The sequence below is a fragment of the Enhydra lutris genome, unplaced genomic scaffold (assembly GCF_002288905.1).
Source record: "Enhydra lutris kenyoni isolate GAN:26980312 unplaced genomic scaffold, ASM228890v2 scaffoldscaffold6, whole genome shotgun sequence".
Lineage (NCBI taxonomy): Eukaryota > Metazoa > Chordata > Mammalia > Carnivora > Mustelidae > Enhydra > Enhydra lutris.
Genome location: NW_019154090.1, coordinates 31,456,026 through 31,481,361, shown reverse-complemented (window position 1 = coordinate 31,481,361; position 25,336 = coordinate 31,456,026). Strand labels below are relative to the sequence as shown.

The 25,336-nt window shown below is 43.2% G+C and overlaps 1 protein-coding gene across 1 annotated transcript in view; it reads right to left on the bottom strand.

Moving 5' to 3' along the window:
- The window catches only part of LOC111141698 (chromosome unknown C20orf196 homolog), an 84,282-nt gene extending 65,534 nt beyond the window's left edge, over window positions 1-18,748 (bottom strand). Inside the window, exons 1-2 of the mRNA XM_022494465.1 lie at window positions 18,700-18,748; window positions 8,610-8,791 (exon numbers count right to left, since the gene is read on the bottom strand). Of these exons, the coding sequence (XP_022350173.1) occupies window positions 8,610-8,787 (178 nt within the window). The 5' untranslated portion in view covers window positions 8,788-8,791; window positions 18,700-18,748. The remainder of the gene's footprint in view (window positions 1-8,609; window positions 8,792-18,699) is intronic.
- Window positions 18,749-25,336: the final 6,588 nt, after the last annotated feature.

Here is a 25,336-nt window from a genome sequence, read left to right as displayed (position 1 = left end):
AAACCTGCAGGGATTAGATTAAGAGTATGTACTATTTAACTTAGAAGCTTTCTCATCCTAGAGTATACATGAGATTACTCACAACTTAAGTTTGATGACAAGGCTCTAATCTGGTGATCAAGGGACTGTAATACTTTATATTTATTTTCATACCTTATCAAATTCCACCTATATATGCTTTCCATTGACTCATTCAACCAGCCTTTACGGAGCACCTGCTATGTGCCAGGCACTATATACACTTATTCTCTGCTCACACGTCAGGGTCTAGGTTTAAAAGGCAACAACTGCAGGCACTGTGTGATGAGACAGGCAGAGAACAAAACGTGACTCCCGAAAGGCAAGCAGGGGTGACCCAGGACTGGATAAAGCATTTACCCCGAAAAAGTATGTTCCAATAAGCTGGGTTTTTGTCACTTCAAGCACGTTAGCAAAACCCAGCTCTACGAAAACCTCCAGGGAGCCTGGAGGTAAATAAAGGGCAGCCACTCAGCAAACAGCATGATTTATAACTTCAAAGGGCAGAGAGCCAAGTTTAAGAATAGTTCCAGGCCAGATGAGAAGATTTCTTCCAGACAGAAGAGTTATCAAGGGTTGTATTCATTCCAGCAAATGGAGTGAGAAGACTCAGTTTCTTCCCATGGTTTGTAAAGATTTTACTTATTTATTTGAGAGAGAGAGAAGGGAGTGTGTGTGAACTTGAGCAAGTGGAGCAGCAGAAGGAGAGGGAGAAGCAGGCTCCCCGCTGAGCAGGGAGCCCAATGTGGGGCTCCATCCCAGGACCGTGGGATCATGACCTGAGCTGAAGGCAGACACTTAACCCACTGAGCCACCCAGGCACCCCTCTTCCCTTGGTTTTAACATGAGAAGCTGGATCCTACCTGGTGTTGAGAAATTTAACTGAAAAGGCAACGCCTTCTCTCCAATTAGTCTGCGGGTGGTTAGAGCTTCTTCGACAATGGGAAGAGGAGAGGTTGAAAGGCGAGCTCGGGGAGCAGTGGACAGGACGCTGGTCAAAATGAGCTAGAGTCTTGGTCACCCCTGGGACGGGGTTGATACTAAAGATATATTCAGGGTTAGCAGGGTTAGCAGGAAAATGCTAGCAGAGACTGAAGGAGAAACACTTAAGAGGAGAAATATTTCAGACTTGCTAGTTAGCATTACTCATACCTGAATGTTTGCATTTCCTTAAAGTTCTGCCTTTGAAGTCAGCCTGACCCAGGTTTGAGTCTCAGCTTTCCACTATTCTTTGGGTAACATATCAATATGTAACCTCTATAAGCCTATTTCCTCCTGGGTAACATGGAGATCACGATAATACTTGTGTCTCGGGGGTGGGTATAAGAATCAGAAGAAACGGTACAGGGAACATGAATAGCACGGCACCTGGAATGTAAGTGTACAATAAGTGATAAACTATTAATCTCTTCTCAGCTGCATATAGTCTCCTCTGTCCTACAAATATATACGAGCAAGTGGTACTTATGAAGGTGTACACATTTGATTATTTCAATCAAGTCATTTTCTCATCTTTTAAGAAGACACAGGGCACCTGGGTAGCTCAGCTGTTAAGTGTCTGCCTTCGACTCAGGTCAGGATCCCAGAGTCCTGGGATCGAGTCCCGAATCAGGCTCCCTGCTCGTCAGGGAGTTTGCTTCTCCCTCTCCCTCTCCCTCTGCCCCATCCCCCTGCTCATGCTCTCTTGCTCTTTCTCTCTCTCAAATAAAAAAGTAAAATCCTTAAAAAAAAAAAAATAAGAAGACAAAGCTGAGTGATAAGTCATGAGTGAATGCTTGCTTGCAGAAGCCTTGAGGAGAGAGAGCTATCTGGTCAGACCCTTTGCGCCTGAACTTCACAGATAAATGCCTGTGGGTGTGACTCTCAACCAGAACACAGCCCGTCTTTCAAATCAGTTGGGATTTCTTTTTAAAACTCTAAGTGCAGGCAAAGTACACAGAAGTAAACAAGTCTCTTCTCCCACAGCAGGTGTCTTTGAAACTCAAGAGAGGAGCAATGAGAGATGTCATAGTTGGCAAACAGCATTCTTGAGCCTTTGAAAATGAATCTCCTCTTCAACCAGTACTTCTAATGACTATTTAAGGTTATCTACAATTTAGCAGTCTAAGATAGAGAACTCTATTCTTCTACTTTAGAAAAGGGATGGAAAAGTCATAGTCAGACATGGTCTGTACAGAGGGTCACCGAGGAAATACAGGAGCTACCAGGTTGCTCTGTGACCTCGGGTGATCTGCCCCATGATCCTGGGGCTCAACTGCCTCTTGCAGAAAATGACACAGCCAGGTGAGCTGGGGGCTTTTCAAACCCTTTTTGGCCCTGACATCCTTTCTTCCAACAACTGCTCATCCGGAAGTCAATAACGCATGTAAGTTGACATGGGGAGCAAGACTGGAGAAGCCAGGGCCCCCACAAGTTCAATCCTGACCTGACAGTTCCTGACGGGCTGCCGGGAGCACAGGCTGAAAACGCTGGTGCAGAAGCTGTAAGAACATTCTCAGACTTTGTGGACCTTCGTCATCTGCACTTATGGTTTATCCTTCGCCACTTGGGCCACACAGTCAGGAAAACTGCTGCCTTCCAACAGCAGCAAGCAAAGAGTCCAAAACCCTGTTCTGGATCTGAAAATGAAGTCTGAGTGGCTGAACCTATAGACCTCAACCTAGGGAATTCTGCTGTGCTAGACACTCAAACTTTCCAGGTAAAATTCATCAGCTGGGCAGGGGATACTGAGCACCAGATTTTGTTCTATGATTTCTCAGAGAATTAGTTCGTCAGTCTCCTTCTTTCCCTTCCTCCCCATATCTTGGGTCCAGCATAGAGGGCACTGGGTCATTAACCGCTAGGTTGGGTATCACTGAAAGCACTATGAGGAAAATGTCTTGAACGTTACTTACGGGTCTAAAATACATCCTGACTCCTATATAAAATGATGACACTGCATTCAGAATTCTATAATGATTATATAAATTCTATTTTGAGATTTTAGACTTAAGAGCTTAAAATTTCTTACGGAAACAAAATTTTCCAGAATTACAAATAGGTATCATATGACTCATAGAAAGGAAAAAAGATATAGTTATCTACTCTTTTTTTTTTTTTTTTTAAAGATTTTATTTATTTATTTGTCAGAGAGAAGGAGCGGAGAGCACAAGCAGGGGGAGCAGCAGACAGAGGGAGAGACAGGCTCCCTGCTGAACAAGAGGCCCCATGTGGGGCTTGATCCCAGGACCCTGGGATCACGACCTGAGCCAAAGGCAGAGGCTTAACTGACTGAGCCACCAAGGCGTCCCTTATATTTATCTACTCCTAAATAGCAAATTCCTTGGACGAAATGCCTAAATATACAGGTTACAAAATGGCCTTTGAAGACTGTGATGTTGACAGATTCCAAAAGAACAACAAAGGGACGGTAAACCGCTATTTAACTTTAGACATTGAGCTAGGGCTGTCAGCTAGGGCTTTTAATCATCAAAGACTTATTGTGTTTAACGTTCAATTTGCTGTATACATTCAGCCAATTTCTCAACAGACGCTCTCAGAAGTTAAAGTTTGAGGAAATGGCTCAAAAAGAAAGATTTCCGACTTCCACACTGCAATGTGGAAGCAAAACCTTCAGAGGAGCCCTTTGTCCTGATGAGAACGCATCTGGGGTGCTCTGGGGGACAAAGGTCGCAGAGGGCCCTGATGAGATCAGCAACACGAACTCCGCAGACTTTCTCAAATGACAGAGTAGTACACACAGGCCTTCACGGACTCCAGGAAACCTTGGTGACTTTGCTTTTGAGGGGTTTATCCAAGACCACTGACGACCTCCCTTGGCACTTCCATTCTCCTACTCTAGGCTCTACTTAAGCCCAGTAACAAAAGGGAAAGGGAACAAGCATCTAAGAGGGCATCTAAGCACATCAGTAAGTGTGTACTGCGGATAACTGATGGGCTCCGTTCAGCAGTCTCTGGAGTGGCCTGGAGTTGACCGGGTTGGAAGGAGCGCATGTCAAGGACCAGAACAACGTAGCAGAGGCATTAGGGCCTGACTCTGCATAAAAACAAGCCTGACAGGAGCGGCAGGTCCATGTTAATGAGTAGTTAGACACCCACCGGCAGGGGCCTGTATTATTCAGCTGGCATATGCACCTGTATGTTGCCTGATGCCCTGCCAGTTTTTAAAATATTGCAACCCTGCTGAATTGGTCGTGGATATTGTGAACAAACGCCCCAGACATGAGATCACACAGAGCTGTGAGGATGAGACACGGGAGCTTTGACTGGCATGGGAAGGAAAGTGGAGGTGTACAATGACATCCCCAAGGGACTTAAACAGAGGAATGTGACAGAAAGGCAGTTTCAGGGAGATCTATTTGGCAAGTGGGGCCTTCCGCCGGATCTCACCAGAAGGGCAGAGGGAGGGAGTTTCCTACTGCTGCGCCTGGCTTAGGTGACAAGTTGTTTGTTCTACAATCACTTTATAAGGAGTGGCCAGACAACCCTTGCTTAAGACACCAGTTCAAGACAAATGAGCTGTGTTTATGTAGACAGACACAGCCCGGCCTCACCGGCATGTGGGTACCCAGAATGAAATGACCAAGGCTTTCAGGTTTTTCTGACTAATACTCTCAGATGCTTATCAACCCATTAGTTTCCTAGAAAGTGCTCTTAAGTCTCCTGTCCCTCGCTACTCATATCCTCCCCCAGGGCATGAATGGTGATATGGCAGTTGGGCACACAAGATAAGGGCAGAGAAGGATCCATTAGGGGGGCGCCTGGGTGGCTCGCTAGGATGAGCATCCGACTCTTGATTTTGGCTCAGGTCATGATCTCAGGGTCGCAGGATTGAGCCCTGTGTTGGGCTCCATGCTCAGCGGGGAGTCCGCTTAAGATTCTCTCTCTCTGCCCCTGCCCCCACTCACATGTGCCCACTTACATATATGCGCGCACACGTGCTCTCTCTCTCTCAAATAAATAAGTCTTTAAAAACGTTTATCCATAAGATTTAGCTCCTGGGGAAGATCATTGGCATCCGAGCCAGGGCAGGCCTTGTCTAGTGAGTGGTGGGGATAGAGGACATGCGCCCAGGAATGAGGAATGATTGTAAGAGGAAGCAGAGTGGCATACAGACAACTTGTTCAGAAAGCTTTGCTGGGAAGAGCAGGCGAGTGACGGGCCGAAGGCAGAGGTGGCTGTGTGGTGAAATGGGGGACCCTTGACAAAAGTGAGGCTTCAGCCTGGGTCCATATCCTTACAAGCTGGCTTTTCCAGTTGCCCCTGCCATCTCTTTAAACTGAGGCCACTCGTCCCTTGCCTGCTCTTCTTCCAGGGGTTACAACTGTGATGCTGACTCCAACCTTGAAGCAGGGACTTTGCCACTCATGGGTAGGCCATCTTCCCCATGAGTGGGTACTTACACTGCCTGCCGCCTGCCAGGAGTTGTGGGGACTCTCTGTATTACCCTGTGCAGGGCTGTGCTCGGCCACCAGTGGACTATTCGATGCCACCATTATGGACCCCAGCCCCCTTGCCAACTGTGTGTCTGAATTTGGACTGTAGGTTTTAACAACTGAGCTACTTTGACTGAATCTTAATGGTCAGCTCCTGGCTCCTATCTCACCCGGCAGCCAGGGAAGCCAGGTCCTGGCGTCACCCTCAGACCCCCGTTCCGCTGTAAGCAACCTACCATCCTCTACCAGTTCTGGAGATGGTCAACCATACGGTAAGCCAAACACAAGCCACATGAGGGTAGCCAACAGTAAGCGAGTCCTAGGTGGGTACAGCCCAGTGGTGACTGTCAGCCGGAAACCTTTGACTGTATTCTCCAATCTCTGGAAGATCAATTTCCTTACAACACACAACAGCAAACAAGAAAACCAGGAATGTAAGTTGGCTTGGGAGTGAGGTATGTTAAGAGTCTGAAATAGGAAAGTAGCCATCAGAGTACCAATAGAGACCGATGTCAAGGTGGGCTGTGTCTCTGAGCAAACGACAAACCCAGAGTTGTCAGAACTAGATGAAAAGGTGGGCAAAATCTTCTGGAGGGCTATGGGGGAGGAAACCTGTAATTACAACTACCCATGAACACAGTGAAGGAAAGGGAAGTAGATCCTACCAGTGAAGGGAAGGGAAGTGGATCCTACTTACAGATAGAAAATCAAAACTCGGGGCACCTGGGTGGCTCAGTGGGTTAAGCCTCTGCCTTCAGCTCAGGTCATGATCTCAGGGTCCTGGGATCGAGTCCCACATAGGACTCTCTGCTCAGCAGGGAGTCTGCCCTCTCTCTGCTTGCCTCTCTGCCTACTTGTGATCTCTCTCTGTGTCAAATAAATAAAATAAAAATCTTTAAAAAAAAATAGAAAATCAAAACCCAAGACCCTGGACGGTTTTGAGAAACTGGAGGCAGAAGATGGTGAGTGCAGAGCAAACAGTGAGGACAGCAACTTCCCCCAGAGTTCAGGACTGCATTTTAGAAACATCAGAAAGACAGAGCCTCCAGATCTCTCTTCTACCTGTCCCTGATTCCTGAAATTAAACCATTCCTTTTGGGCTAGGTCTTCTTCAACAAAGACCTTCCTGAAAAAACTAACACTTGAAGCTACAGCTAGTCATTTGTCTTTTAGTCTAAGTTTCAGATTGTTTTTTGGGTGGTTTTGACAGGTGACGTGAAGGCCCCAGGCACCCAGGGATGGGGCAGAAGTCAAAGCAGGGAGGAAAGAAATGAGAGCTGGGACCCCGAAGGGGTCAGGCCCACAGTGACTCACCTGGGTGCAAGGTGCACATTATAAGCCTCTTGGGTTCTATCTTGACAGAAGTGTCCCAGGATTTACGCCACTGCACCAGAGTTGATAACTTACTCTGCATACGCTGATGGCTGACAGTTTGGCTATGTCTCCATCAGTAACACAATCTGACTTTTCTTCTGGGAGCCAGAGGCAATCTCATAATCTCCTCCAACACTGATTGTGCTAGGGGGCTAAAGACAGGCTTCACCTAATTCAGTGCCGCCTATGACTCCCACTCCTGATCCATGGAATGTTCCAAAGTCACTCATAACCCACTTTAAGCTACACATGTGGGGAGCAGAGAGGGGAACAGAGTTTTAGGTTAGAATCAAGTTCAGCCCTGAATCCATACAGGTATATCTCTTACACTTACTCATTCCTTCCTCGTACAAGCATTTACCGAGTACGTGCTATCCTGGAGTTTATATCCCAGTGTGGGGAGACAAGGAAATTAACGGTCCTCCCTGGGGTGCCCAGTGGCCCTTGTGCTGTGGAGAAGAATAAAGCCAGGGAAGGGGAGGACAGAGGAACCTCATCAGAATGGAGGGGGGGCTGGCTCTTAGATGCAGGAGGTAAGGGCCTCCAAGAAGGGTGAGCGTACCCTTAGTGTGGTGGAGGCCCTACCCGGGGAGGACAAGGAGATAGGTAGGAGGTGAGGTTAAAGAGGCGGCAGGCCCAGGACCCAGAGGGCATGGGCACCAGCTAAGGACTTGGGCTTTTGCTCTGAGACAGATGAGAAGCCATGGGAGCTTTGCACCAAGGACTAACACGATCTGATTTGTGTTTGAAAAGGATCTTCTGGTGGCTGTGTTGAGAAGAAACTGTAGGAGGACAAGGGTGGGTATGGAAAGAGGTGGTTAGGAGATGTAACAATAAACCAGAAGACAGACGAGAGTGCTCAGACCAGGGTGGTGGCCGTGGAGATGGCAAAACTTTAGATTCCAGATTCATTTGGTGGAGCCAACAGTGAGGGAACAGATGTGAGAGAGGTTGAGAAGGATTCCTAGGTTTGGGCCTAAGTGAACAGAAAGATAAAAGTGCTTTTCCAAGATGAGAAAGCCTCAGAGAACAGGTGTGTGTATATTAGGAGGAAGGAACAGGGGAGGGCGAGAGGAATCAGCAATCTGGTTTAGGATGCAGCGAATTTAAGAAGTCTAACAGGAGTCTAAATGATGATGTCAAGTACACAGACAAGTCCCATGGTCAGTAAGTGACAGAGCTTTGAGTCCAGGTCCATGGACCTCCAGGTCAGGTCCAGGCAATGAATGGGGAAGACAAGGGCTCTGCAACCAGAGATGGTCACTAACGATGTCAAGGAATCATCATTAAGCTCAAATAATAGACTTTTTGGCAATTTGGCCAGGGAAACTCATAGAAAAGTTGTTCCCCAAATGCGGAGTATAGTTCATACAAGGAATACGAAAGCCCCTGTTACTCTCACAGGCTCACCTATAACAGGCCCATATTACCACGTTCTGAAGTTTTAAAAGAACAAAACAAAAAGCAATTCCACCCCTCTCCTTGTTGAGCCTCAGAATGCAGCTGGACGGAGATTAGAAAGGGACTCAGACAAAAAAGGCCTCCAGGAAATAGCTCCGTGTCCTGGTTACACCAGGGAGCTTTGTCTTTTGAAGTTTCTCCCCACAGTCCTGCTTAGATAAGATGTTTTCTACCCCAGACAATGGACCATTCCTCACAGAGGTGCTACTGGAAGGGAGAGAAACAAACGAACACAAGCCCATATGTATTGTGTTTGTGTGTGTGTGTGTGTGTGTGTGTGTGTGTGTGTCAGTGTGAGCTGTTTTAAGCTCTGCGTCTTACCTGAATCCACATCAGAAGAGCAAGGAAGAGAAAGGGTTTCCACAGAGCTCAGTGCCTCGCTGTCTGCCTCCTGGTGGGCTCTCTGCAGAGCATAATCTTTTATGTCGTTGACGGACGCCAAGTCCAAAGCGTTGCTCTCCTCTGACTGGCTTCCTGGAGCGGCTTCCTGGGTCGCCATAGTCCTGCCATGGAAAAAACAACTCAATACAAAAGGCACTGTGAAAGAGGAGCCTCCATTTCGGCCACAGCTCGAAAGGCGAAAGTCCCAGAATACCTTATGTTCCCGTTAGTAACGATCTTTTTCCTTGTCCCTACTTTAGACTCACTATTTGTTGACCATGTTTCTTCCTCAGGAGAAACAGATACTCTCAGCCCAGAAAGCGCCCATTAATAACTCCAGCTGGAGGGGCACCCGGGTGGCTCAGTCAGGTAAGTGCTCAACTCTCAGGGTTTCAGCTCAGGGGGTGATTCAGGGTCATGAGGTCAAGCCCCACATCAGGCTCTGTGTTCAGTGTGGAGCCTGCTGGAGACTCTTTCTCCTTCACCACCTGCCCCTCTCGCTCATGCTCTCTCTCTAAAATAAATAAGTACATCTTTAAAAAAATAATAATAATTTGAGCTGGAGAATAAGCTGCATGTCTGACATGGATGAAACACCATGTAGCAATATAATCCAAGGACTACAAGAATATTCACTGAGACAAAAAACTGTTCATGAGGGCGACTGGGTGGCTCAGTTGCTTAAGCGACTGTCTTCAGCTCAGGTCATGATCCTGAAGTTCTAGGATCGACTCCCGCATCAGGTTCCCTACTGAGTGCGGAGTCTGCTTCTCCCTCTGACCCTCCCCCTTCATGCTCTCTCTCTCTCTATCTCTCATTCTCTCTCTCAAATAAATAAACTCTGGAAAAAAAAAAAGGAAGAAACTGTTCATGATATATTACTTTGAAAAAAAGATTTCTAAACAATAGGTAGGATTCAATCCAGATTTTATAAAATACAGTATCATGTGTGGGGTGTTGGCCTGTGTGCGTGTGTGTGTATGAGCGAGAAATTTATAGATCCATAGCTAACAAAAGCATCTGGAAGGGTATATTCCAAATTAACTTTAATGGTAATTAATTCAGTAGTTTAATTTCTGAACAATAAGATTACAGATAATTTGTATTTTTATCTGTGGCCTACTCAAACACACATTCGGTCACTAATTTCACATGCCAGGCCCTGGGTATACAAAGGTGACTGTAATAGACCCTTCCTTCAAGTTGCCCACAGCTTGGGATGATCCAAATACAGAGACCTACCAGGTCAACACAAGGACAAGACAGAGAAGAACCCAGAAGAGGACATTAAGCTTTCTGGACAAGGTTATCCCCAAGCAAGGAGTAGGCCTACCATGGCGGCAGACAGCATAAACACCAGTGGAACCAGCTTGGGCAACCACAGTGGCATGGGGTATTGGGACTTTAAAGTCAGAGTCAAAGAAGAGTTGTGCATGGGTAACTGGGGAGGGACAAGCCCTGTGGTTTCAGCTGGATAACTGTGGGGCCCTCTCCTGTTCCTATGCCAGCTCTGGGAAGGACAGCAACATGGAAACACAAACTCTCCAGCAATGCTCTAGAGACCACAAAGGTGGCTTATTGGGCTCATCATTTGGACATTCCTTGTTTAAAAAAAAAAAAAAAAAATAAGGGCATCTGGGTGGCTCAGTTGGTTAAGTGTCTGCCTTCAGCTTGGGTCATGATCCCAGGGTCCTGGGATCAAGTCCTGCATCAGACTCCCTGCCCTTTGCCCCTCCCCTAAAGCTCGTGCATTCGCTCGCTCTCTCTCTTGCAAATACACACAAAATCTCTAAAAAACAAACAAACAAAAACCTTAAAAAATAAAATAAAATAAAATAAGGGGTCCTCCTCTGCCAGTCTCTGCCTCATAAATTGTCATCATCGATAAATCATATTATAGCCAACACCACACATCATGACTGCCATGGGCAGCCATGCACCATGCAGAGGGCCTGCACGGTCAGATGTGCAGATCTGGCAGCTGAACAGGAGATGCATTTGCAAGGTTTCAGCCCAGTGGCTGGCCATCTCAGAAGCAAGAGGAATTCCTTCATCTGCCGTGGTCCCAGTGAACAAGGAGGAACATGTGACCCAGGGCAGAGCAATCAGGAGCAGGGAACAAAGTAAATAACATATTTAGGAGCTAAAATGAGAGCAGAACGTAATAACTGAATGGATAACAAGGTAAAGTGAAACTGAGAGCCAACAAGGAGTGGCAGTTTCAACGACAGGGTGATTATATGGACGGAGTTGAGAAGACTACAGGAGGAATGGCTTCGGGAGGAGACAGTATTCCAAATTATGGAATATGGTGCAGCTCTTAAAATGACAGTTGGGACTGGAAAGAGGGGGTGCCTGGGTGGCTCAGTCGGTTAAGCGTCTGCCCTCAGCTCAGGTCATGGTCCCAGGGGTCTGGGATCAAGCCCTGTGTCGGGCTCCTTGCTCAGCAGAAAGCCTGCTTCTCCCTTTCCCATTCTCCCTGCTTCTCTCTCTGACAAATAAATAAATAAATAATCTTAAAAAAAAAAAAAAAAAGGAAATGTCTCAAAGACATATGTTTGAATGAAACAAGCAATTTCAGAATAAGTACACTAGTAAGAGTAGGTAACATTTATCCAGTGTGTATTGGATACCCAGTCTTGTGCTAAGAGCTTTATCTAGAACAGCCCTATGAAGCAGGTAATTCCGTACTACCCTTATTTAGAGTTAGAGTCAGACACAGAGAGAAGTAGAGTAACTTGCCCAAAGAAATTCATCTAGAAAATATCAAGCCAGGATGAACCCAGCTCCAAGACCTCCCCAGCCTCCTGCGTCTCTGCACAGCCCAAAGTACCACCTGATCAGGCAAAGACAGAGATGTGTAAAAACAAAGCAGCAGAGAGGCCTGGCAAGATTCTTCTTGTTTGAGGACACCCGGTCACATGTTGTTGTGGACATTCGCTCAGGCAGAGAGTGAGCCAAGATGGCAGCTGACTCCTTCTGAGAGAAGCAGAGGGATCAAGGTTCCCAAAGAAGCAAGAACATTGTGTCTTTTCACACATTATATTAGTCAACCACGCCTGAAGTTTCAGCAAACACCTCTGCCACAGGCATCTGTGTCTCCTCCTTCGCCCCTCATGTTACCAAACACTGTTCTGGAAGCTCCTGGAAGGGAAAAAAACAGGTCAGTGAAGGAGAGCAGTATAACCTGCCTGCCTGAAGAGGAGCCTTGCAATTGCCCAGCAAGCAAGAGTGCCATTACGGATACAAACAAAAGGAATCCTTCCTGAAAACAAACAGCACATTGATGGGACACCTATCTTTTCTTTTAGAATCACCTGTATTAAATGTCAAATACGTTCCAAACTGGGCATTGGAATGTAAAGAGAAAAAAGAAAAAAGCAAGCCTACTGAAAGACAGAATCCTGTTTCTTACAAAGTCAGAACTTGTGACTGTGAAACATCTGGAACTCTGAGTTTGCACAGAATGAAGCAAGTATGAGGGACAGATGAGACCCTCTCGGTTGGCTGCAACCACAAGTAGAATGCAATGATTATCTTTTTTTAAAATATCTTATTTATCTATTTGAGAGAAAGAAAGCACAAGCAAAGGGAGGGGCAGAGGGAGAAGCACTCTCCCCACTGAGCAGGGAACCCAATGCAGGGCTTGATCCCAGGACCCTGGGATCATGACCTGAGAGGAAGGCAGACACTCAACCAACTGAGCCACCCAGGCGCCCCACAATGATTATCTTTGCCCTAAAATTTTAATAGGCGGCTCCCCTTCTTCTCCAGAAGAGGTTATTTTCCTCTCTTAAAAGCACTTTAGTTACACAATGTGAGCATTCTTTCCCAATACCGGAGAGGCACAGACAAAAGAAGTCTCTGTACATCAAAACCGGCTTGCTGAGCAAAGACAGCCATCTTCCATGACTACGGATTCTTCAGACCTACGAATCCAAGTCAGCCAGGGTTCCCATATAAAAAGCTGTTTAATTTCATTTCTTTTTTCTTTTTAAGACTTTTTTTTTTTTTTTTTTCTGACAGACAGAAATCACAAGTAGGCAGAGAAGCGGGCAGAGAGAGAGAGAGGAAGAAGCAGGCTCTCTGCTGAGCAGAGAGCCCGACACCGGGCTCGATCCCAGGACCCTGGGATCATGACCTGAGCCGAAGGCAGAGGCTTAACCCACTAAGCCACCCAGATGCCCCTCATTTCTTTTTTCAATCAGGGCTCTTCCCTCCCAACATTTTACATGATAATTTTCAAACGTGAAGTGGAATTATCCAACGAATATCCCTAAAGCTGTCTAGAGTTCACAGTCAACATTGTGCTGTGATTTTCCTTATCACAGAACTGTCCATCTACCCAACTCTCTACTCATCCGTTGGTTCATCTTTGTATAAATATTTCCATTTAAATGTAATGAAAGCTTCTGAGTTAGGGTATGATACGATCAATTTGCATTTCCACATGCTCACGCTGTTAGCGAAGTGAAGCATGAGTCGGAGGAGGGTCAAAGTGAAGCAGGGAACACAGCCGGGAAGCTCTGCAGAAAGGTGCAGAAATGCGCAAGGTGTCTGGAGTGACAGACGCGCGTTTGAACCCCCGCTGTCACTTTTTAGCTGTATCACCTTGAGCAGGTCATCTCACCTTCATCTCTAACAATGGCCTGGGGTGCCTGAGTGGCTCATTCGGTTAAATGTCTGACTCTTGACTTCAGCTCAGGTGATGATCTCAGGGTCGTGAGATCAAGCTCTGTGTGGGGCTCTGTGCTGGCTGTGGAGCCTGCTTAAGATTCTCTCTCTCTTTCTCCTCTGTTCCCTTCACTCACACATACCCATGTGCACTCTCTCTCAAAAGAAAGAAAAAATATTTTTAAAAAAATTACTTGGGGGTGCCTGGGTGGCTCATTTGTTAAGCCTCCGCCTTCGGCTCAGGTCATGATCCCGGGGTCCTGGGACTGAGCCCCACATCAGGCTCCCTGCTTGACAGAAAGCCTGCTTCTCCCTCTCCCACTCCCTCTGCTTGTGTTTCCTCTCTCTCTGTGTCTCTTTCTGTCAAATAAATGAATAAAATCTGTAAAAAAATTAAATGATTTGATGACTAAGCTCATTACCTCATGTGGTTGTCATAGTTACATGAAATGGATGCACATAAAATACCTCATAAAGAATGCATGTTCAGTAATGTCCAGCTCCAATAAATGAAACTGTAAAAATTAAAAAACAATTTACAGGCTCCTATCTTCCCAGCCTACTTCCCATCCATTTACCCTTCTATTTCCCATTCAGTAACCATCTTGTTTCTTTCATCCTTGTCCAGTATCTTCTATGGTTCATTATCTTCTTAGTATCCTAAACTTCCCTTCCCCTAACCATTCTGTCCTTTTATCACATTCCTTTGGCAAAACTCCAGCCTGTCTACCCCCTCAACTTATCTACCCACTCTCCAGTGCTAGGACAAGCTGGCTCACCCAAAATGAATGAGCAGCAGCCTGAAATGGGCTGTCTGGCCACATGAATCTTGAGATCCTCATCCCATAACTCCCTCTTCCACTCTCCTTGAGTCTCCTGTTTTCTCCAACCTTCTTCAACTCAGACCTTTCCCATCTCTCACACACCTCCCTGCTCTTTTCAGTAGATCTGCTCACTTCCTCATTGACAAAGGAAACAGAATCCAGCAGAGAGTAACTTCTTCCACTCCCCTATCAAACAGAACAAAGATCCCACATCTGCCTACTGCTTCACCTCTCTTCACAACAGAGAGCCGTCCCTCCCGCGGCAGTCCGACACCTCCACCTGTACCTTCAATCCCACTCTCTGGACCCTTCAACAAACCTTCAGTGATCACAACCCCTTCTCTCACTTCTCTTCCACTGGACCCTCCCTTGGAAATTTCAACATGCCCAAATCACTCCCGTTTTCAACAAAACCCAGTATGTAAGACAATGTCCTTGTTCTTTGGAAATGCCACCCAAATATTCATTGGTAGGGGGACCTAATGTGAGCAAAATACTCTCAAATAGTTGTGTGTGTGTGTGTGTGTGTGTGTGTGTGTGTGTGTGTGTGTGTATGATAGAGAATGATAAAGTAAATGGATGGGGCAAGTGTTGACAATAGGTGAATCAGGAAAATGTTATTTGGGAGTTCTTTGTACTAGTCTTGCAATTTTTTGAAGGTATAAAATCATATCAACATTATGATGGGAATGCAAGCTGGTACAGCCACTCTGGAAAACAGTATGGAAGTTCCTCAAAAGGTTGAAAATAGAGCTACCATACAACCTAGCAATTGCACTACTGGGTATTTACCCCAAAGATACAAGTGTAGTGATCCAAAGGGACACCTGTACCCCAATGTTCATAGAAGCAATGTCCACAATAGCCAAACAATGGGAAGAGCCCAGATGTCCATCGACAGATAAATGGACAAAGAAAATGTGGTGTGTGTGTGTGTGTGTGTGTGTGTGTGCATAATACACACACACATACACACACACACTGGAATACTACTAAGCCATCAAAAGGAATGAAATCTTAACCATTTGCAATGACACGATGGAACTAGAGGGTAGGATGCTTTGTGAAATAAGTCAATCAGAGAGAGATAATTATCATATGATCTCACTCAAATGTGGAACTTAAGAAATGAACAGGATCATAGGGGAGGGGAAGGAAAAATAAAACAAGAAGAAATCAGTGAGGGAGACAAACCATAATATTAATCACAGGACTCTTAATCATAGGAAACAAACTGAGGGTTGCTAGAGGGGAAGGGAGTAGGGAATAGGGTAACTGGGTGATGAACATTAAGGAGGGCATGTGATGTAATAAACACTGGATATTATATAAGATTGATGAATCACTGAACTCTACCTCTGAAACTAATAATATACTATATATTAATTAACTGAATTTAAATAAAATAAATATACACACTATTTTTTAAAAAATCATATCAACATTAAAAGTTGTCAAGAAAGAAAAAAAAGTGAAAAGGAAATCTTTTACACCTGCCCTCCCCTCCAGCATATGACTTCTAGAAACTCTGCTGTACTTTGTTCACTTTTCAGGGAGCCATTCTCCTGACTGCCCTCCCATCTCTTTGCCTTTGTTCCTTCCTACCTGCTCTGTGGCTCATCTTCCATCCCCAACTGGACTTCCTCCGTGTTTAGCCCAAGGCTCTCTCTTCTTTCCTCCTTTGAGACCTTAATCACCACCTAAAAATTTCTATCTAGCCAAATCCTCTAACCTCCACTGCTTTCCAGGCTTCAAGCATAATGGCTTTCCTTCAGGTTCTCCAATAGGCCCCACTTCCCCCCACTACACTTAACACTTCTCTCACCTAGATAACTCTTCTAAAAAATGGAAGAGGAGAAAACACATTCCAATTTACTCTAAGTCCAGTATTAGCCTGACACCAAAACAAGACAAAGATATCACCAAAAACTACAGACCAATATTATGAATAGAGACACAAAAATCCTTGGCAGAAAAGAAGCAAATCAAACCCAGCAAAATATAAAAAGGATTATACTCCATGACAAATGGAACTTATTCTAGGAATTCAAAGTTGTTTTAACACCTGAAAATCAATGTAATATACTAGTTAGAATAAAGGACAAAAACCACAACACACACAGACACAGAGAGCATTTAATAAAGTCAAATACTCTTTCATGATCAAAATACTCAAAAAAACTAGAAATAGTAAGGAACTTCTTCAATCTGATAAATGTTTTTCAAACAATGCATAGCTAACATCAAACTTCGTGGTAAAAGACTAAATGTTTTCACCCTAGGGAACTGATATAGGAACAAGGTAATTATGCCTGCCTGATCACTTCTATTCAACATTACATTGGAGGTTATTGCTAGCACAATGAGGCGAGAGAAGGAAATAAAGATGTTCATAAAATAGAGAAGTAAAATTACTTCTATTAGCGGAAGATGTGATCTTGCGGACAGAAAATCCCAAGGAATCCTCTTTAAAAACTAGTAGAACCATTAAATGAGTTAAACAAGATGGCTGGATACAAGATCAAAATAGTAAAAGTATATGCAAATGATTTTACACTAGGAATAAAAATGTGTCAAAATATTGTGTAAATATTTACATAGACTAGCAATAAACAATCCTAAAATTAAGAACATAATTCCATTTATAATAGCATCAACAAGAATAAAATACTTGGGAATATAATTAATAAAAATGTGCAAGGCATGTACAATGAAAACAAAACAAAACAAAAAAATGTTGAAAGAGGGATGCCTGCCTGGTTCAGCTAGTGGAGCATATGATACTTGATCTGGGGGTTATAAATTCAAGTCCCACCTTTTTTAAAAAGTTGAAAGAAACTAAAAATCTAAACAAATGGATGTCTTTCCATGGATTAGAAGAGAATCTTTTAAGATAGCAATATGGTTCAAATCGATCTGCAGATCAATGTAATTCTTCTTAGCTGCATCTCAGTTGACTTTTTTTTTTTTTTTTCTTTTTTTTTTTGCAGACACTGACAAAAGTATTTAAAAATTCATGCAGAAATGCAAGGGACCCAGAATAGCTAAAACAATCTTGAAAAAGAACAAAGTTGTTGGATTCATACTTTTTTATTTCAAAACTTACTAAAGACCCACAATAATCAAGACTGTGTAGTACTGGCATAAGAATGGACATATAGATCAATGAAATCGAACTCTGAGTCCAGAAGTAAAACCTTACAGTTATGGTCCATTGATTTTCCACAGGGTGCCAAAACAATTTCACAGGAAAAGGAAAGGACAGTCTTTTCAACACTGAGACAACTGGATATCCACATACAAAGTCACTGGCTCTTTGGAAAACAGTTCAGTAGTGCTTCAAAAGAATAAACAGAGTTACACTCTAACCTGACATTTCCACTCCTAGGCATATGCTCAAGAGAAATAAAAATACATGTTCACATAAACTTTACACCGATGTTCACAGCAGCTTTATCCATAATAAACCATAAGTGGAAACAATCCAAATGTCCATCAGCTGATGAATGAATGAATAAAATGTGTTCTAGGCACACATGGAGTATTTTTCAGCTTTATAAAAAAAAAAAACTAAGTTCTAATACATGCCTCAAGGACACACTTTGACAATACTATACTTAGTGATGAGAAGCTAGTGTTAAAAAACAAGACAACAGATCCAAAATGGTGTCACTTGTGCTAAACTCCACAACCAATCAGGAGCCGCCTAGTTAGGTAATCTGCCAGAAAGGTCCTTGCCATTCCCTACAGAGATGTAACCTTGCAACAACCTGCTTTTTTGGCCTAGTATTACTTCCTTCTTCTTGCTCGCTTCTGACTCTAAGTCTTTCATTTTGTTCAGCTCGTCAGAACTCCTTTCTACATGCTGGATTGGATACTGCCCAATTCCAATCGCTTCTTGCACAAATTAACTTAGAATTTTAAACATGCCTCAATTTATCTTTTAACCACATGTTGAATGATTCTATTTATATCAAATTCCAAACTGACAAATCTACAGACAGTAGACTAGTACTAAGACTGAAAGGTCATGGTGAATGGAGACCGCTAATGGGTAGGGGTATTTCTTTTAGGGTGATAAAAATGTTCTAGAATTAGATTGTGGCGATGGTTGTACAATCCTGGAATATATGAAAAGCCACGGAATTTGACATTTTAAATAGGTGAATTTTATGGAATGTGAATTATATCTTTAAAAAGATGTTTTCCTAAATAAATAATTATATAAAAATAAAAAGCTGGTTTTTAAAAAAGAAGAAGAGGAACGGAAGGGCATCCGGTCACACTGCCTGCAAAATTTGGGGGATTTCCCCAAAGATGTGGCTACGGAGGCCATGTGTTGTTGGGGAGAAGCGGGTGGGGGGGGGGAGGGAAATTGGAAACGTGCCAGGAGAAGCCTCCGTAACTTCCCAATTATGAGAGAACGATCTGATGCGTTGCCCAGACCCCCTGCCTACTCCCAATTCCAGGTCACGCCACAGTCCACAGAGACAACTGATTGAGAAAAATTGCAAAGTCTCCATTACACTCACCAACCCGCCAGAGTAGCACACCGAAATCCGGAAGCGGAGGCGCCATATTTGTTGTGGGAAAAGCTGGTTTGAAAGGAAGTCACTGTAGCCACGTTTGCTGAGGGCAAGCAAGGGCAATGTAACGTACCGCAGCCATCTTGATTGAGGGCACTCGCCCAGCCAGGGAAGTTTTGCGCGTTTGACAGTCTGGGCAATTTCTAAAAGCTTACAGATAAATGCTTTGGTGGACACGAAAGGGAATAGGAAAAAAACATTTAAATTTAAATTTAAAAAAATTTAAATGTTTACGTTTTAAAAAAACAGAAAGTGTCGGGTCGCCTGGGTGGCTCAGTGGGTTAAGCCTTTGCCTTCAGCTCACGTCATGATCTCAGAGTCCTGGAATGGAGCCCCGCATTGGGCTCTCTGCTTGGCGGGGAGCCTGCTTCCCCCTCTCTCTGCCTGCCTCTCTGCCTACTTATGATCTCTCTCTGTCAAATAAATAAATAAAATCTTAAAAAAAAAAAAAAGTGTAGAGAGAAACTAATCAAAGACAATGAAAATATTTTAGTATGTTGCGTGCGGCTTAGCCCTCCTCAACTGCCAGAATTGCAGAACCACAGAAAAGAGACTGAGGTTATTGTTCCGTTTCACCATCTTCTTGAACGAGTCCTTTACATTCACATCCTCCTACAGATGACTATCTTAGGATAGGACCCCATAAATTAGGGAGTACTTCACTTGAGATGAATATTTTAAATAATGCTACCTGAGGTTTGGTCAAGCATAGGCCAAATTTTAAGGAAAATGTAAAGATAAAATCAGAAGTAAAAACCTATTCAGACAAACCTAACGCAACATCTGTAAATTTCATTTTCTCTTCCAGCATTGGTAATCAAAGTGTATAAATTCACTTTTCACTTCTTTGGTGTAATGAATCTCACAAAAACATCCTTCTAAAGTAACATAGAGGGGCGCATGGGTGGCTCAGATGTTTAACTGTCTGCCTTCAGCTGGTGCTGTGATCCCAGGGTCCTGGGATCCAGCCCCAAGTTGAGCTCCCTGCTCAGCAGGGAGTCTGCTCTCTCTCTCTCTCTCTCTCTCTCTCTCTCTCCCTCTATTGCTCCTCCTGCTTGTGTGCTCTCTCTCTCCCTCTGTCAAATAAATTTTGAAAATATTTTTTAAAAAATAAAGTAACATAGATTGTAGACCAGAGAAACATAGACCAGAGGAAGTCTGGAATAATACTAAATTACTTTCCTGTTTGTTTCATAAAATGACTAACTCAAATATAATGGAATGAACTTAATTATCTGGATTATTATATAACCATTAAAAATGATAGAAGATACAGCAAAAGGAAATCTCAGATGATGCATTGCATTCTCAGTTTTCATGGTTTTTTTGGTCTCCTTTAAACTCCATTTCTCAATCGTTCTTTTTATATCTTGGTGTTGACATTTTAAGATGTCAATTATTTTGTAGAATGTCCCTCAATTGGAGTCTGATATTTCTGCCTGGTTTTCAATGGCATTGAACACTTGATCAATCCCTCTGGAAAACTCTTGTCTCTGGGTTTCCTTGATACTACCTCCTTCTGGTTTTTCTCTTCCCTCTCAAAAAAATCCATCTAAATCTCTTTTACAAGCTCTTCTTTCTCTTCATTTTGGGCCTTTCTCAAGATACTGTCTTGACTCTTCTCTTCTCCCATTAATGCTGCTTATTCCCAAACCGCTAAGCCTAGTCTCCTGGGGGTCAAATCAACGTATCCTACAGCCACCTTTAACTCAATGTTCCCCCACCTTTCAATCAACCTACTCCTATCCCAGTGTCTCCTGTCTCAGTTGAATTGGACTCTTCAGTCAGAAACTTTTTCTCCTCCTTTGTCAGCTTGTCCTGTATCCATTCATAATCAAATCCTCCCCTGATGATTCTTTCTCTTAAAGATCTATTGACTATCTCTTCATTCTCTCCATCCTTACAGCAACTTTCTGAATACAGCTCACCATTATCTGCCACCCCGATGACAACAGCTTTCCAACTCTCTGGCAGCCAGTTGTTATTTTGTTTTGTTTTGTTTTTAAGGTTCTATTTATTTATATTAGAGAGAGAGAGAGAGAGAATGAGAGAGAGCAAGCTTGAGAGGGGGAAGGTCAGAGGGAGAAGCAGACCCTCCACTGAGCCAGGAGCCCGGTGTGGTGTGGGGCTCCATCCTGGGACTCGAGGATCATGACCTGAGCTGAAGGCAGTTGGTCAACCAACCAACCAGGGTGCCATCCAGGCACCCCTTGTTTTGTTTTTTTTTTAATGAAGATTGAATACACCCCTCCTTGACCCTCAGGCTAAATATCAAATTTCTTAAGTAGACTTAGAGGACCCCTATGCCTTATTTCTCATCACTGTCCCCCAACCTTCCACCTCTACATTATTTTCATTTCCTTAAATATGCCATACTTGCTCTCTTTTGCCCCTGAGCTTTTTACTTACACAATTCCCTTCCTTAGGGACATTCTTCTTTGGTCTTTCTCATACTTCAGATCTTAGCTTTAAGGAATTCTTCTGGAAAACCTCTGACTTTCCAAATGTGAGTTTGTAGTCCCTTCCAGGAATCCCCGTGTTCCTCCATTTAATAAATTCCTTTGCCCTTTTGGTTTTTCCCACTAACTGTAACCACTTTGAGGACAAGGACATGGTCTTGTATTTACTTGTGGTCCAGATCCTAGCCCAGTGACATAAGTAAGTACTTAGTAAGTGTAAGTGCTCAGAAAGCATTTTTAAATTTTTTAAAATTTTTATAAAAAGTTGTGTTTAATTGGGGCACCTGGGTGGCTCAGTGGGTTAAAGCCTCTGCCTTCAGCTCAGGTCATGATTCCAGGGTCCTGGGATCGAGGCCCCCATTGGGCTCTCTGCTCAGCAGGGAGCCTGCTTCCTCCTCTCTCTCTGCCTGCCTCTCTGCCTACTTGTGATCTCTCTCTCTGTCAAATAAATAAATAAAATCTTAAAAAAAAAAGTTGTATTTAATTAAGCAACCTCTAACCTCAATGTGGGGGCTTGTATTCACAACCCCCAGATCAGGAGTTGTGTGCTTTTCTGACTGACTAGCAATTTTATATTCATGAATGGATAAGTCTCTTCCCAGGTGTCCCCCATTCCCCACTATCACCCAACTCAATCCATCCAAGATGTCTCAAAAACATAACTTCTTGAGGACCCTGTGTGGTTCAGTCTGTTAAGCAGCTGGCTCTTGGTTTTGGCTCAGGTCATGATCTCAGGGTCATGGGATCAAGCCGGGTATAGGCCTCTGTGCCCCGGGAGTGGGGGGAAGGGGATGGAGGGAGGTCTGCTTGAGATTCTCTCTCCCTCTCCCTCTGCCTCCTTCCTGCTTAAGCTCACACGCATTCTCTCTCTCAAATAAATATATAAATAAATTTTTTTAAAAAAGTAACTTCTTCCTGATCTGTTAATCAGTGAAATAAACACTGAAAACTTTAGCCACTGTCACTCTTTCTTTGAAAAACAGGTTTGTTTGCTTATAAACTAATTCTTATCTACTCTCTTGTGGCCTTTCCATGAGAGGTTTTATCTTCCTGGTGGACTTCCTGGAGCAAATTTCTGAAGTCTCAAGTGACTTTTCTTTGCCACATAGCATGCCTCTGACCATCTTTTCTTACCACTTTCAGTTGGTTAGTGCATAAGAGATGAAAACTAATTGAAGTCATCATCAAAACAAAATAGGGACTGTAAATCTAGAGACAGCAAAGTAGAGATTTTATTGCATTCCAAAAGTAAGGTATAAATTACTTTTGTTCCCCTGCTGTTTTGCCATTGATTATATAATGGCTGTGAAAATGGGATCATGTCACAATCTTATAAAACCTTTATATTTCATGGTTGATTTTTCTGCCATCAGCTGAGCTAGCTGCTGCTAAATCTCTTTCAGCAGAAAGAAGTCACTTTAGGTGAAAGACCAAAAATAGCTCTTTCAAAGGAGGTTGATGTTGTTTGCAGTTATATTATCTGTCTTTGTCATTCTGAACCTTGATCCAATTACACAGCCATCTGGGGCTGTAGCTTTAAGAAAAAAGAAAGAAAACCTTACCAAAAAAAAAAAAAAGAAAGAAAGAAAGAAAGAAAAAAACCTTACAAAAGTTCAAGGGTTGAGTACCTGATGAGTCTCAAAACATCTTACTGTTTTTCATTCATATAATATTATAAAACCATAATTAAACAATAAGTAGATAACCAAGGGAAAAAAAAATCCCACAGACTGTAAGCTTCCAGACTAGAATGGAAGATCCATGAAATGAAGGTGCGGGTTTTATTTGCCAATGGATACCCCAGTGCTTGGACAGGGTATATTTATAATGAACTTAAGCTTGGACCTTAATTTCTAAGGTCAGTACTAGCGCAATGGTAAGACTTTAGAGATATTGTCTGATGAACATCCCATGATGCTAGGGCAAAACATCCATTTCCTGGCACACCACACCAGTGAGGGCTTAACAAATGATGTGCCATTTCATGATAGGGACAGGCACATCTGGTCTATAATCCAGAGGCACTCTGGACTGTCTACATTCAGAGGTGAAGAAACAAGAGCCCTTCGCTTGGAGTCAGGAGGCTGGGCTTCACTCTTAGCTCTCTCATTAGCCAGTTATGAGGTTGTGGTCCTTTACACTCTGTGAGCCATAATTTTCTTATCTATGCAAAGGGAACCGTAACTACCTTCCAGGACTACTTAAAAAACAAAACAAGAAAAAAAACCGCTTGATGAAGTCATTGACAGACTGATGGCCAGAAATTCTAAATTCACTTTCCTCCCAAGTTAATGATTTGAAGACTTCCAGGAATGATGAAAGAATTGTCTGCAGAAAACAAATGCAGCTTGTAGAGGCTGTACATTTAAAAATTGATGACGCTATGAATACTGAAGAAATAATTTGTTTCATTTTTTAAAAGATTTATTTATTTATTTGAGAGAGAGAGCCATGGTGGGAGGGAGGAGGACAGAGGAAGAGAAAGAGAGAGAATCCTCAAGCAGACTCCCCACTGAGGGCAGAGCCTGATGTGGGGCTTGATCCCACAACCTAGAGATCACGACCTGAGCTGAAATGAAGAGTCAGACACTCAGTCAACTGAGCCACCCAGGTGCCCCCAAATAATTTGATTCTTATACATTTATTGGGATGCGATGTCTGAGGTCTTAGTAGTTAACTGCAAAGCTTAGAAATCATCAGCTACAATACAGTGGTGAAGATTTTTATGTGTTTATGTTCTGCCCACCTCCAAGAATTATTAATTATTAAAATCTTAGCTCATAGGCATACAAAACAATCTGCATGCAGGTTTTTCCCATTAGCCTGAATTCCAGTCCTTCCCCTAGAGTAAGCAATCCATGAGACTAAGATGCAAGATGCTATCCCTCCATTGTATTGTTTGGAGCATTTAGGGCTTGATTCATTTCAGGAGAGGACTACACAAGGGTTTAAAGACTGTGCCAGAGGCAAGGCCATCCTGGTGGCTGACAGCTACCCAATGCCTTTAAAAATAATATATCTGAAGAGTATAGCAATTGATTAACATGATAGACCACACAGAGAATTGTCCTTACCATAAAATATAAGGTATTCTGCTCCAATTGCTTGGTGTTCTTCTAAGTTATTCCCTGAAAGGTCTAGAAAATATTAAAGAACATAACTAGATTGTGAGTAGAGACTATCTTTTTTATCTTCAAAAATCTTACAACTCTTAACAAAGTTATTTTGACATAGTGGGCATTAAATAAATGATGTTTGTTGAATTTTATATATATATATATAAATATATATATATTTATATATATATTATCATAAGACCTCAAAATAGGCTTTCTTTTCCATTTATTTGGCACTCTCTAAGTCAAAAATAAAAGATTATTTAATTAGCTATTTTTCAGCCACTTGTGCTCACTTTGTATAGACATAGTATGCATTTACTGAGGAAAAAAGAAGAGTAGGAAAAAGCATGAGTAGTCAGATGTTTATAGAAATACCTCATTGTCCTCTGGAACACAGCATGGAGGTTCCTCAAAAAGTTGAAAACAGAGCTACACTATGACCTAACAATTGTACTGCTGGGTAATTACCCCAAAGATATGAATGTAGTGAACAGAAGGAGCACGTGCACCCCAATGTGTATAGCAGCAATGTCCACAATAGCAGAACTATGGAAAGAACCTAGATGTCCATCAACAGATGAATGGATAAAGAAGATGTGGTATATATCTACAATGGAATACTATGCAGCCATCCAAAGAAAGGAAATCTTGCCTTTTGCAACGACGTGGATGGAACTAGAGGGTATTAGGCTAAGCAAAATAAGTTAATCAAAGAAAGACAATTATCATATGATTTCACTGACTTGTGGGATTTGAGAAACAAGGCAGAGGATCATAGGGGAAGAGAGGAAAAAAATGAAACAAGATGCCGGGACGCCTGGGTGGCTCAGTGGGTTAAGCCGCTGCCTTCAGCTCAGGTCATGATCCCAGGGTTCTGGGATCGAGTCCCACATCAGGCTCCTTGCTCAGCAGGGAGCCTGCCTCTCTCTCTGCCTCTGCCTGCCTCTCTGCCTGCTTGTGTGCTTTCTCTCTCTCTCTTTCTCACAAATAAATAAATAAAATCTT